Source organism: Etheostoma cragini, chromosome 6, assembly GCF_013103735.1.
Source record: "Etheostoma cragini isolate CJK2018 chromosome 6, CSU_Ecrag_1.0, whole genome shotgun sequence".
NCBI lineage: Eukaryota > Metazoa > Chordata > Actinopteri > Perciformes > Percidae > Etheostoma > Etheostoma cragini.
In genome coordinates this window covers 27,220,434-27,232,933 of record NC_048412.1, presented here as the reverse complement: position 1 = coordinate 27,232,933, position 12,500 = coordinate 27,220,434, and the positions used below count along the sequence as shown (strand labels likewise).

Genomic DNA, 12,500 nt, shown 5'->3' with positions numbered 1-12,500 from the left:
CAAGGAGCTCCCTTTTCATTGGTGACAATTGGTTGTGTCTGAGTGCCGCGCTAATGCACGGTTGCAAGGAGTGGCATCCGCCAGTAACCCCGACCCACACAGAGGATCGAGGGCCTGTCCAACTCTGTTTGCAGCTTTAATTTTGATTAGATTTTTAAAACACTGCCCAGTTGTAATAGCTTTACAGTTCAGTGATGTACAATCTGCTCTGTCTCTCATTTTCTCTCTTGCTCTCTCATAATATTCCGCAGCGTATTCGGCTCCTCAGCTTGTTAAAGTCACCAGGAAGTCTCTTGCTTCTATTATTACAGAATGGATGCCTGTATTTATGGGGCAGTTTGGGAGTGTTAGAGAACATCTGCAGATGTTTGGAGACAGTTTAGATGGAGTTTATTTCAGATTACAATAGTGACAGTTTGTGGCACTTTTGAGATTGTAGTTTAGATAAAGCTGGGGACAGCCGGGGACAGTGGCAAACTAGCAGTACCAGTTTGAGACACTTTGAACATTTGTGGGCCAATTTGTTTACAGATGTGGATGGTTTGGATGAGGCCACAACGATTTGAGGACAACTTGAATAAAGTGCCAGCCAATTTAACAGTTTGGGAAATGGTGGGACCGTTCGGGCCGGTCTCTGACAGTTTTGGGGAGCCTTCGGGCCAGTTTTGGAACAGTTCTGAACAGCTTGGTTGAGTGGTGAAGCTGCTTCCAATAGACAGTCCTGTCTTGGTCTGCAGTGTGGAGGCACCAGCGCATTCCTGCTTTATTCTGGGCTGCGATTTGAAGATTGGGGTGACACAGTGCTGCTGTGGTTCCCAGCAATTTGGCTGTGGGCTTTATGTTATTTTAATCCCCCTCAACATACACATCTTTGTAAGTTAGAACCACACATTTGCACACATACATGCCTTTCAAAACACGCATAAAAAAACAGAAGTGTGATTCCCTTAAAACTTGTGAGTGTGTGTGTATGAATCAGACACCTGGTCTCCTGTCTAGCTTAAACCTATAGACCACTTTATAGTACTACAAAGACATACACACATGTTATATAAGTTGTGTATATGTCGAAAGAGACCTTTGACATTTTAGTAAAGTGACTACAGTTACTTCTTTGAGTTTTACAGAACAGCAAGAAACCGTCCTGGGCTGAAAATACAGAAACCCTCAAACATTTAAGATTTATTGAACAATGAACTTCAGGTAGTGATTGATTCTTTCTAAAATAGAGTTCAGCTGTTTTATATATAGCATTCTGGAGGAGAACTCTTCAATTTGGAAACACCACAGAGACAGAACAAAGACAGCTGGTCAGGATTGCTCACAAGACATGACCCACACTTACACATACTACATGTATTTTCCTTTGCTCTGTGTCCTCTGAACTTACACATGTACACACATAAATACATGTGTGCACAGCCCATCTTCTCCCCTCTCTTTAGGTTCTAAAATAGATGCAGGCCCCAAACCACAGCTACCAGTGGAACACTGTAAAAATAACCACACACACACACACACACACACACACACACACACACACACACACACACACACACACACACACACACACACACACACACACACACACACACACACACACACACACACACACACAACAGGGGTGTGTGGATAGGAGGATGTGCGTTTAGTCTGTGTGTCTGCTTGCTTTTAATCAGACTGTGAACATTATGAGAAAAGAAGAGAAAGAACTGAGACATGAGAATACATAATAACGAGATAAAGAGAGAGAGAGAGAGAGAGAGAGAGAGAGAGAGAGAGAGAGAGAGAGAGAGAGAGAGTGTGTATAGTATGCAGCTGTTAAAGCCAAATGGTCTGAATGATGTCATCAGGGTGAGAGAGAGGGTCAAGTGATGGAGAGAGAGAAAGAAAAAGAGAAAGTGAGAGAGAGAATGGCACACATGCGCTTGCACACACACACGCACACACACACGCACAGACACACACACACACACACACACACACACAGACACACACACACAGACACCAGGATAAAGAAACAGAATTACCTTTCCTATGAACATGTCCCAAATATGAAGACTTAAAAACCGAATAAGTCTTCTCCTGCAACATTACAAGGCTAAATAAATAGATACTTTTATTTATTATCATTTTTATTTTTCTATTCTTTTGTTATTGTTTCAAAGTACCCTTTGAAGGACAAGCACATAATTTGTTTTTTATCTACAATTATATCATAAGTATCCTGTTTACTTGTATTGTTATATCAGATGTATTAATCCTTGTTGTTGTTTATATGTGAAAGAGAGAGAGAGAGACAGAGAGAAGGGAGAGAAACTGTACATGTAACTGGGATTATGTTAGTACCTATTACCAATAACACTGATAATAACAGCTTTAATGTGTTCCTATTCATCTCCTGTCTTAATTCATTGAAATATAGTAATAAAAGTGGCAAAGCTGTGCAGTATAGAGCTAAGAAAACAACTGGTGATACAATTTAATGATATAATATATCTTGCATTTTAGCTCCCATCCGCTGTTTTAGTTTTTATTTCCAGCTCAGTGCACAGTTTGTCAACTTAAGAAGTAGAAAAAGATTTTACTAACCTAATGGATAACTCTTTATCGCCGAATCATACAATAAAGGCTTGCTGTAATATCTAATGTAACAGGTGATTGTGTATTTAGTAAAGCCAAATGGAATTTATTCATGTGTAGTCAGCTACATGTGTTTAACACTTTACAGCCTTTTATTTACAGAGTTTAATCACAATTATAATTGTTATGCAAGTTATTTTCAAACAGCTGTGTCAATTAAATTACAGCTAAATATTTACCAATGAATTAGTTTATTTAGTTTTTTTCATAAAAGGAGAAAAAAGAAAGAACACCCCGCTGTCCCTGCATGAAGAACATGATCCTGATGCCATCCTCCAACAAAGAGAGTGATAATGTCCGTCTCAGTGTGGTTCTGTCCAAATAAGGTTTTTATATCCAGAAACTCTCACATAAACACATTAACACTCACACACTCTGCACCAATGAAGCGGGGCTTGTTGTGTGGTATCCCAGAGAATGTGTGTGTGTGCGTGTGTTTGTGGTCTTGGTGGGAAATGGTTGCCGCCGGTGTTGTTGGAAATGTAAACAAGTATGCACGTTTACGGGTGGGTGAAAAAGCAACATCTGCGACGGCTAACAAACGACTGTTTACTGCAGCGCTGTTTGTGGGGTGTGTGTACTGTATGTGGTCTGTAAGAGTGTGTGTGAATTTTGGCAGCAGACCAAAGGAGAGGGGAGACCGCATGACAAGGAAACATAAACACACTCACACTCTTTCCTCTCTCACTCACACAGACACACTCACACTCACACACACACACACACACACACACACACACACACACACACACACACACACACACACACACACACAACACAACTAATTCAGTTCTTTGTCTACCATTACTGTAATCACTATAGTGACTTTTAAACAGGCCTGTGAAGTTTTATAGACGCACGCACACAGCTAATTCTCAAAGACACAACATTTAGTATTAAATGTTAGTAGTATTAATTAGAAGCCTGATTTCAAACCTCTGAATCACCCCCCACATCTCCGATTTGATGGCTATTTTCAGTTAGCTGGAGAAACAATCAATCAATCAATTGTAGACAGAAATAAGAAAGGGATGTCGAGCTGTCATCCTCTTAGCTTGCTGGCTAGCTACTCTAACGCATAGCAACTCGTAAATGGGCCCATTTCTACCGTTGTTGAGTTATTGGCGCTCTGCCAGTGTAGCTTCTATGTTGACTGGCGGATTTGTCCCTCTCTAGTCATTGGGCAGCAGATCTGAACAGGATATTACGAAAAGCATCATGGATGTGCAGACAATTCTTCTATTTAGTCTAATTAAGTTAGAAAATTACTTGATTTTAAACAATCTTGTATAGCCCAATTTTTAGCATCTATACTGGATGGATTCTGTTAAACTGTACACTTATTGGATACATTCTTATAAGAACACATTTCCCTACAAAATTACATCATTGAGTGAAAGGAATGGAACCGTAAGGCAGGACAGAGCTGCATATGTATGTAACATCCGTGATCATCAGGAAAGAAATTGCCTATTTTAACAATTTAAGCGCATGGAGTGAAGCGCCTGGCACAGGTGCGTTTAGGGCCTGTCCAAATCCACGTTTGGGTCCATGCGCCAGGCGCATGGTTCAAAAGGGTTATACTTAGTGTCTTCATTAATTCAGAGGTGTGTTTTGGGCGTAATATGCATCAAACCAATCAGAGTGTCATCTCCCATTCCCTTTAAAAGCCAGGCTTGTTTGTACCTTGGCGCATTGCAATTTGCACCATAACATATTTATTTGTAATCTTTTGCATGTGTGTGTCCTGCTGCACTTACCTGTGTGTGTGTAACAAGCATAGTGTGCGTGCACTGTGCATAAGACTAGTCCCATTTACTAATTCACAATTAAAATAACAATGAAATGCTGCGTTACTGACTTTAGACCAGGTTTTTATTGGTCAGTGATGCTATCACTTCCTGCTGCATCAAGATAGCAATACCCCAAGAATGCACCTGAACACACCACCCTGAAAGACCATCACGCCCATGGTTGCAGGTGCATTTGCTCTGTAAACGACGCGGGTGCTAGACAAGATATTGACAACTGCGTTGGTCTTAAACTAGCAAAGACCGTTGGGTTGGGCTTTACGGTGCGTGAGGTGCAAGATAGGGCACCTGGTGTTAAATGTCCCCTCACTGGGTGACACCTTGATTTTTGAGGAAATTTAAAACGTGAGCTGACTGTAGAATGACTTCTCTGTGTTGCACATCCTTTCAAAAGCAATGCGCGTGGTCCTGTTGGTCTTAGCTGCCCCGCTTATTACCAGAGGGGTTTTGAGACCAGCGAGCCGAGGGAACGTTGCTGCTGTAAAATGCTTCGGTCAAGACACATGTAGGTGTTTTTTTTTACGTCCATAATTGTTTAATAATCACATTTTAATGATCAATTTAAAAATGTTTTATGTTTATGTATAAATAAAATAAAAAGTCCACTATATAATGGATATTTAAATTTATTTTTAAAACTCTCAAATATCTAGTCTGGCCTAAAAAATCCAGGAAAAGAATCAGCACTGCTAAATGAATCTGCATGAAGGGAATATGCATCCAAGATAAATAAGAAGTGCATCTCAACACGAAAGAGAAATCTTGTCTATTTTTCTTTGTGTCTATAAATTAATTTGCTGAAACAGGTTTAAACATAAATGACAGATTTTCCTTCATAGTTTCATTTATGAAACCCAGAGAAAAGGCCAATGAGGGAAGGAACGAGTGAATGAAAGGAGTGAGGAGAGTAATTTATGATCTTGTCAGAAGGACCTCTATAAACTTCAGCCAAGACTAAATGATCCGTAAGGTGTGTGTTTGCATAGTTGTGTTTGTGTGTGTTAAAGAGTGTGTGTGATGTGTATGTATTATTTTATGAGTATGTGTACCTGGCACATGCAACTATATGTGTGTATGAGTATATCTATTTTTAATGAGTGTATCTGCACTGTGTATTTCACATGTACAATGTGTGCTTGTGTGAGTGTGTGTGTGTTATAAGTGTGTACTTGATGCAGTATTTTCTGTGTGTGTCTGTGGGTGTGTGTACGGACGCATTTAAATATGAGTCTGTGTGTTGGCTGTCAAGTGAACGATGAATAGACTACATGTTTTTGCCTGCCGAAGCTTAAAATCTTCACCAGGGGACACAAAGTACTCATAAATACCCAGACAGATTCAGTCACTCCACCCCAACTTTTTTGGATGGTGTGATTAGAAAAAGTGAACTCATATGGGCATATGTGAGTTCTGATCTGCTACTATGATTAAAGATCAAGTTTTGGCAGCTAAAACCAGTTAGTTAAGGCTTAGTCTTGCATAGCCAGACCTTCTTTAACAGCACTGCGGAGGAGGGTTTGGCTAGTCCACACAGCATTCTGGGATGGGAGAAAAACGGTTTATTAGCATTTCTTTAAACCAATCACAATTGTCTTGAGCGCCGCTAAGCATCGGAAGGAGCCACGGTGCCTCTACCAATTAGTCTCAGGAAGGAACTTGTTTTGGTTGAACACATTTAAGTTCAAAGTTTGTTTTGGTCGTGCAACTGAAACCTCAGATTGGAGAGATAGTGTAGCTAGCTGTCTGGATTTACCCTGCAGAGATCTGAGGAGCAGTTAACCATAGTCCTCAGAAATCCAAATTACAACACAAAGAAAGCAGAAGGTGGTGCACAACCAGCCGAAATGAGGGACATCCGGCGGCACCTGAACAATCCCAGAAATGAAATGTTGTCGCTAAAGACTAGTTAAGGCTTGAAAAACTGTTAAAAGAAACTTGGGACCAGAAGGCAATCTGCAGTTTCTGGTATCAGAGTAAAAAGCTTTTTACACCCGGCCTCCTTTTGCTTCACTACAACATCATATACTCTGTCGACTTCTTGCCTTCCTTCACTCTCCTGTGCTGTCTGTTCAATCACCCATCCATCCCTCCCCTGACCTCACCTCCATCTCCCCTTTTCCTTCCCCTCCCAGACTCACCGGGAATGGCCAGGTTCTGGATCTGGAGTGGCACAGGGACATTGGCCTCAGAGGCCAGGGTGAGGCGGCCACCCTTGCTAATGCGATCGCACAGCAGTGTGATGTGTTTCTTGAGGCGGCTGATGTCACGGGGCAGGCCCAGCACGGGGCCTCCTGCCTGGGCCAGAGACGTGGCCTGGTCCTTGGGGCTCCGCGAAAGGCAGCTCCGCAGGAGGTGGGAGACGGCGGCGTCGCAGCTCTCCTCCCAGCCCTGTGGAGAATAACAGGATAACATTTGATTATGCTGTTGAGTTTTCTTTCTTTCCCGTCTTACATTTATCAAAAAATATTTACCATTTTAAAAAGGGAGAAGAAGACAAGGAGAAGAACAGAAAAGAAAAAGAGGGAAGAGGGACAAAAGGGCCAGGAGATGTAGGGCAGGTGAGCGAACAGAAGGATAAAAGGGAGCAGAGGAGAGGAGGGATTGATGGGAAATGGGGTGATGAGAGGGAAGGAACATTTAGAAGAAGAAGGGAAGAGAAGAAAAGAGGAAGAAAAGACAGGAGCAACGCAGAGGAAAGCATAGGCGGAAGAAAATGAATTAGGAGAAGAACCGAGAAAAAAAGAGAAGGAGCCTGAGGAGGAGAAAAAGGAAGACAAAGGAAGAAAAGGGAGGTCAACTCTGATGAAAAGACGAGATGAAGAGGAGGCAGAAAAGATTTAATACACAATCATTGACCTTTAAATCATGATACTTTAACGATCTTCCTGACATTTACGAAAGAGCAACGAAATAATAAAACTTGGAATCGAAGGGAAACGCATGCACACACACACAGACAAATGCCCTCACACACACACACACACAGACAGACACACACACAGGTAATAAAAGGCAACGAGGATAGAGAAACATGTCTTTTGTTACACTCTCTCCTTCTGTCGTCTCTGGCCAAGATATCTAGTCTGGACATCTCTGATCTCATGCACTCGTGAGCGTACACATGAACCTATGTTGTACTGCAAACTCCTGAACCCATAACCAGCCTGAATGAATGACTTTGGATGGGTTACTCAGCGCCTGGTGTGTGTGTGTGTGTGTGTGTGTGTGTGTGTGTGTGTGTGTGTGTGTGCGTGGTGGTGGTGGGTGGGGGTGTGGGGGGGTCGAGGGTGTGTTGACAGGTAGCCTCCCACTCTCCCCTCTTTGCTTACCCCGCACCCCCTTCCTCCCCATGCCTGCCGCCATGCTGATAGGCCCCTAATGAGCCATAATGACAGGTAATCAACCCTGAAATGATGATGACAGAGAGACACAAGGAGAGACACAGAGAAAGAGAGAGAGAGACAGAGAGAGAGAGACAGAGAGAGAGAGAGAGAGAGAGAGAGAGAGAGAGAGAGAAAGAGGTTAAGGAGATGAGATGATAATAGAGAAGAAGGCTGATATTAAAGGCAGAAAAAAAGACAGATACCAAGGAATAGCAGATAAAAGAACGGAGGAAAGAGAGGACAGTGAGGGGAGAGAGGAGGGGGAGGGGGAGAGTCCACAATGAGAGAAAATGAGAGAGGAGGAGTAGAAAGGGGAAAGAGGAAGAGAAGGAGAGATGGGATGTGGGTGACCTATTCTTACCACAATACCTCACCAGGTTATCAAATGCTCGGAACAACACAACGGCAGGTTTCTGTGGAAACTTGGCACATACTGACACATACGTTCCACATGCTGCGGAGGAAAATTAAATGTCTTTAGACCTAAACTGCAGACATTCATCCTCCTGAACAAGAAAGGAAGCAAAGCAAGGTGGAGCAGTCTTGGACCGAGGCCAGTGCGATAAATTAAGACAAAGTTCCCACTAATGTCAAAATTGGAGAGAGATTTTTTTCCTGTACCCAGAAACAAGAGAGGTATTGTATTATTCAGTAATCTTTAAAGACTAAAGCGTTTTTTTAAGGGAACATGTTCCACTTTTTAAAGAGACTTTGGGTAAATGCACATGCAATGCTATTTTAAGGGAAGACTTTGAAAGTGAACTTTGTCTGAAGAGCAAAGGAAGTGCTTTGTCATACTTCACGTATCCCTTGTGTTCATGTATCAAAGAGTTGGGCTTTGTGAATATTGATAAAAAATGAAGAGCCTGTGTCGTTTTAAAATTGTGTTCATCATTGTGTCTCTCATTTCTATTTTGTAAATCACTTTGTAACAGTTTTGAAAAGTGCAACATAATTAAAGTTGATGTATTTTTAATGTTAAGGGTTGAGGTTAGGTTAAGGACGTTAATGCTAATGATTCATGAAACATAGCACACGTTTGTATGACGTAAGGCTGGCTATTACTGTCTGCACTGTCTGTAAACAATCTCCTTGAGTAGCTTCTTTGTTTTCACTTTGATGAAGTACAGACGTAGAGATTTTTTTTTTTTTCTCTCTTGTTAAGTCTTATGAGTCTCTTGCACTTAAACAGTTTACAAACGGCATCAGGAATATTAAGTTCTACAATCCCAGGTGTGATTGCAACATTATTGGATGACCATGGATAAAATGTTCCCGGGCCCAACACACAACCTTGGAGGACTCCCAAAGAGACAAAGAGTTCAGACAGCAATCCCGCAGTCCTGACATCCTCATCATGACTGGGAAAGTAATTTGAGAAACCTGAGTTATGGTTCTGGAGAACAATGTTGTACAGTCAGTCTCCAGGGGAAAGAAAATCTTCCACACAATCATTTCCCTTGACCAAATCAGTGTATTCCTTTTTCTGAAAAAAAAAAATACATGAAAAGCTGGATTTGGCTTAGTTCAGCATGCAACAGTTGCACATTCTTTCAGTGTCCAACTTCTGGGTAAAATTAACTTAAAATACCACCAATTACTGTAAATGCTGCTGAATATCACTAGGCCTCACATGGTATAAAGAAACGACTGATTTCAATGGACAGAAGCAGCCTGTAGGGGTGAGTTTAATTCAAAATATAAAACTAACATTTCAAAGCTCTAGTTCAGCTTGTGCAATAAGGTTATATTATTAGATATTCTTTTCTTAGATTTATATTAATTTAGATTTTAATGAAAGACATTATGATTTTTTAAACAGTTGATTCATGATTTCCTTACAGAATTATGGAATGAATATTATCTTGTGTAGCGTTACTGTACATTCTTTATATAGTTTATGGCCAAAATGAACCAGAAACAGAGGAATTGAGGCTCGTAGAGATGAAGAAGGATGTAAAGATGGACTAAGGCAATGACGGAATTTGGTCAAGCATTAAAGATGTAAAACAATAAAATTGGACAATCCTGCAAAACCCCAGATTAAGTTAAAAAAAAGCTTGCTTTACCCATGTTCCACAATGCTTGCACATGGAAACAACAGTAAAGTTAAGGCTGGGTAAAGATTGTGGTTATGGGAAATAAATTATGGTGAAGATATGGTTCTAGATATGGAATCTAAAGCATGTGGCAGCCATTCAGACATCAGCCCTGTGTTATTTTAACAGGGATCTTTGTTGGTGCTTCAGCGACAAGTTAAACAAAAAAACAATACACAAAATCAGTTAGAGTAACAATGTGTTTAAATGCTCATCAAACACCAAAATATGGACCAGCGGTTTCTAGTATAACATCATGAGGTTTACTACAGTGTAATCCACCACATATATGTGATTGCGTGCATTTAATTGTCCATCACTTTGCTTCGACAGGATGTGACATTGCTGATGACCTTGAATTTTCCTTTTTGACCTGTATTGGCACCTCTGTTTTACTATCAGACTGGCTCCACTCAGATGGGCAATGAGGCTGCATTATTACGACATTATTCCTTTGGAAAACTGGGCAGGGTTGAGGGGAAGTTCTTGTAAAGTTGGGGTGCCAGTTATAAAGAACCAAACTGATAAAAAAACTGATATGTTTCATATACAAACGACACCTGGTGTAACACAATCATGGCGCTATATGTAGCTTATAAAAAAAATCCTTTAATTCTGCAGGTTGGAAACATGCCATACTCACTTCAATAATTCTCTATAACTCCATAAAGATCAGACAACCATTTGATTCCATTCTGCAAAGAATGTTTATCTAAAAATGTTCTTTCCAGTGCTGTAAATAGTTCTGCGATGGTACAAGCCTAAATAAAAAGAGTAAGGGTTAGGGTAAGAGCAAAGAAAGCGAGGCAGGCTGTATGGATGTATGATGGAGTCTGTAAATAAGTAAACAGAGGACAGGAGAATGTGGGGGTCATGCATGAACAGCCAGCAGACAGACAGCATCAGCCACTTTGCTCAAGAGGTGACTGACAGATGGGAAATGAGACAAAAGAGGGAGAGAGAGGGACAAGGTACAAAGGAGGGAGGTTCAGAAAAAAAGAAAGAACAAGAGGGAAAAAGAGGAGGTAAAAGCCTTTACAGCAAGAGGGAGAGATTTAAGAAGGGTAAATGAGGATGAGACACAGAGAGAAGGACGGACAGGAAAAAGAAGAAAGAGACAGAGAGAAAACAGATTAGGGAGATGCAGAGACAAAAAAAGGAAGAAAGGATTCAGGAGGGAGTAAGTAGGTGAGGAAAAGAGGAAGAGTGTGAGGGATGAGGTTAGATAAAGATAGAGCAGGAACTGACAGGAAGGCTCATGAAGAAGAGTGGTTGGAGAAGATAATGAGGTCAAAAGGAGGAAGAGAAGCACAAGAAATGAGAGGAGAGAGAAAGAAAGGATGATCAAGATGGAGTGGAAAGAGAAAAGCACGAGGAATGCAAGAAGAAAAGGGGGAGGTGTTCTGGTTGGCTGCAACTAAATAAGACGTTTCCTTAGATACCACACAGATGCATTTCCTCTGGCGCTCCTCCTTCTCTTTCTCCTCTTCACTCTGTCCACCTCTTCTAGCGCAGAAAGGAAGAATTTCTGCTCCCGGTTTTCCTTTCTGACCTCATTCTAAACATTTTTGTCTATTTCGTTCAGATAAACAATCCCGGGCGTATACAACTGCTGTCAGAGGGATTCTTCTTGTCTAAAACATGTTTCTGGGAAGAAAGAAAAGCTCACCCTGTTCTTTGCACTTTGTATTCCATCTTGATAATCACATAATCTACGCTACTGTGACACATGACATCTAGTGTTTAGGTCATTTTGTAATCATGCAGGAAAGAGGAGTGTCTGTCACTAAAGAGGCGTAAAGAAAGATGAGTATAAAAATGGGAATGATAACTGCATGGTACTTTTTCTGCAGACTGACTGTCCTACCCCTTTTATAGCTTTACATGTGCAGCTTGAATGCTACAATCTATCAAAATAGTGTCCGTTTAGTGTCCAGTTGTCAGAATTCGGACGACAGGAGATTTACATTGAAAATGCTCCTACGTCCATCTAGACCAACTCCAATTGATACAGTGGGCTTACATCAAAATAAAGCTTTTGACCAGTTCCATGTAAAAACTAAGACTCTGACTCATCTCAAGAACTTACTCATCTCTCTGGAGAAGCTTCCCAAGCTGCCTGAAGCCCATCAGGCCATGCACCGAGACCTGTGATAATGAATATTATAATATATAAAAGATAACATTTTGATGCACACTTAGTGGACCCAATCCAAATATCACAAATTGAATGAAAGGATGATGGCCTAAAAGAATGACTGGTATTAATTTAAGAATGAATTGAGGATGGATGAATGAATGAATGAATGACTGAACGAATTAATGAATTAGTTAACCAATCAATTAATAATTGGCCCATAAATATACAGATACATCGCAGGATGAATGTAAAAATAAAGAAATAAAAAAAGAAGTCGGACATTGGATGAAACTAAGTCCTTGACTTCTACTCATCATCCTTTTAATCTTCTCTCTCCCCCTCTCTGACTCTCTCTCTGTTTCCTGGTCCTCCCCCCTTTAACCCTTCTCTCTGTCTCCCTCTTCTTCTTCCTCTTCCCCCCTTT

At 41.0% G+C, this 12,500-nt stretch overlaps 1 protein-coding gene and 1 long non-coding RNA gene across 4 annotated transcripts in view; one reads left to right on the top strand and one right to left on the bottom strand.

Moving 5' to 3' along the window:
* LOC117946357 overlaps nt 1-1,986 on the top strand; it is a 17,993-nt gene extending 16,007 nt beyond the window's left edge. Inside the window, exon 3 of the long non-coding RNA XR_004657013.1 lies at nt 1,961-1,986. This is a non-coding gene — a long non-coding RNA (uncharacterized LOC117946357). The remainder of the gene's footprint in view (nt 1-1,960) is intronic.
* Nucleotides 1-12,500, bottom strand: part of bbs9 (Bardet-Biedl syndrome 9) — a 155,021-nt gene that overhangs the window by 55,088 nt on the left and 87,433 nt on the right. For all 3 annotated transcript variants that reach the window (XM_034874432.1, XM_034874433.1, XM_034874434.1), the window contains one exon: nt 6,593-6,842. In XM_034874432.1, the coding sequence (XP_034730323.1) occupies nt 6,593-6,842 (250 nt within the window). The remainder of the gene's footprint in view (nt 1-6,592; nt 6,843-12,500) is intronic.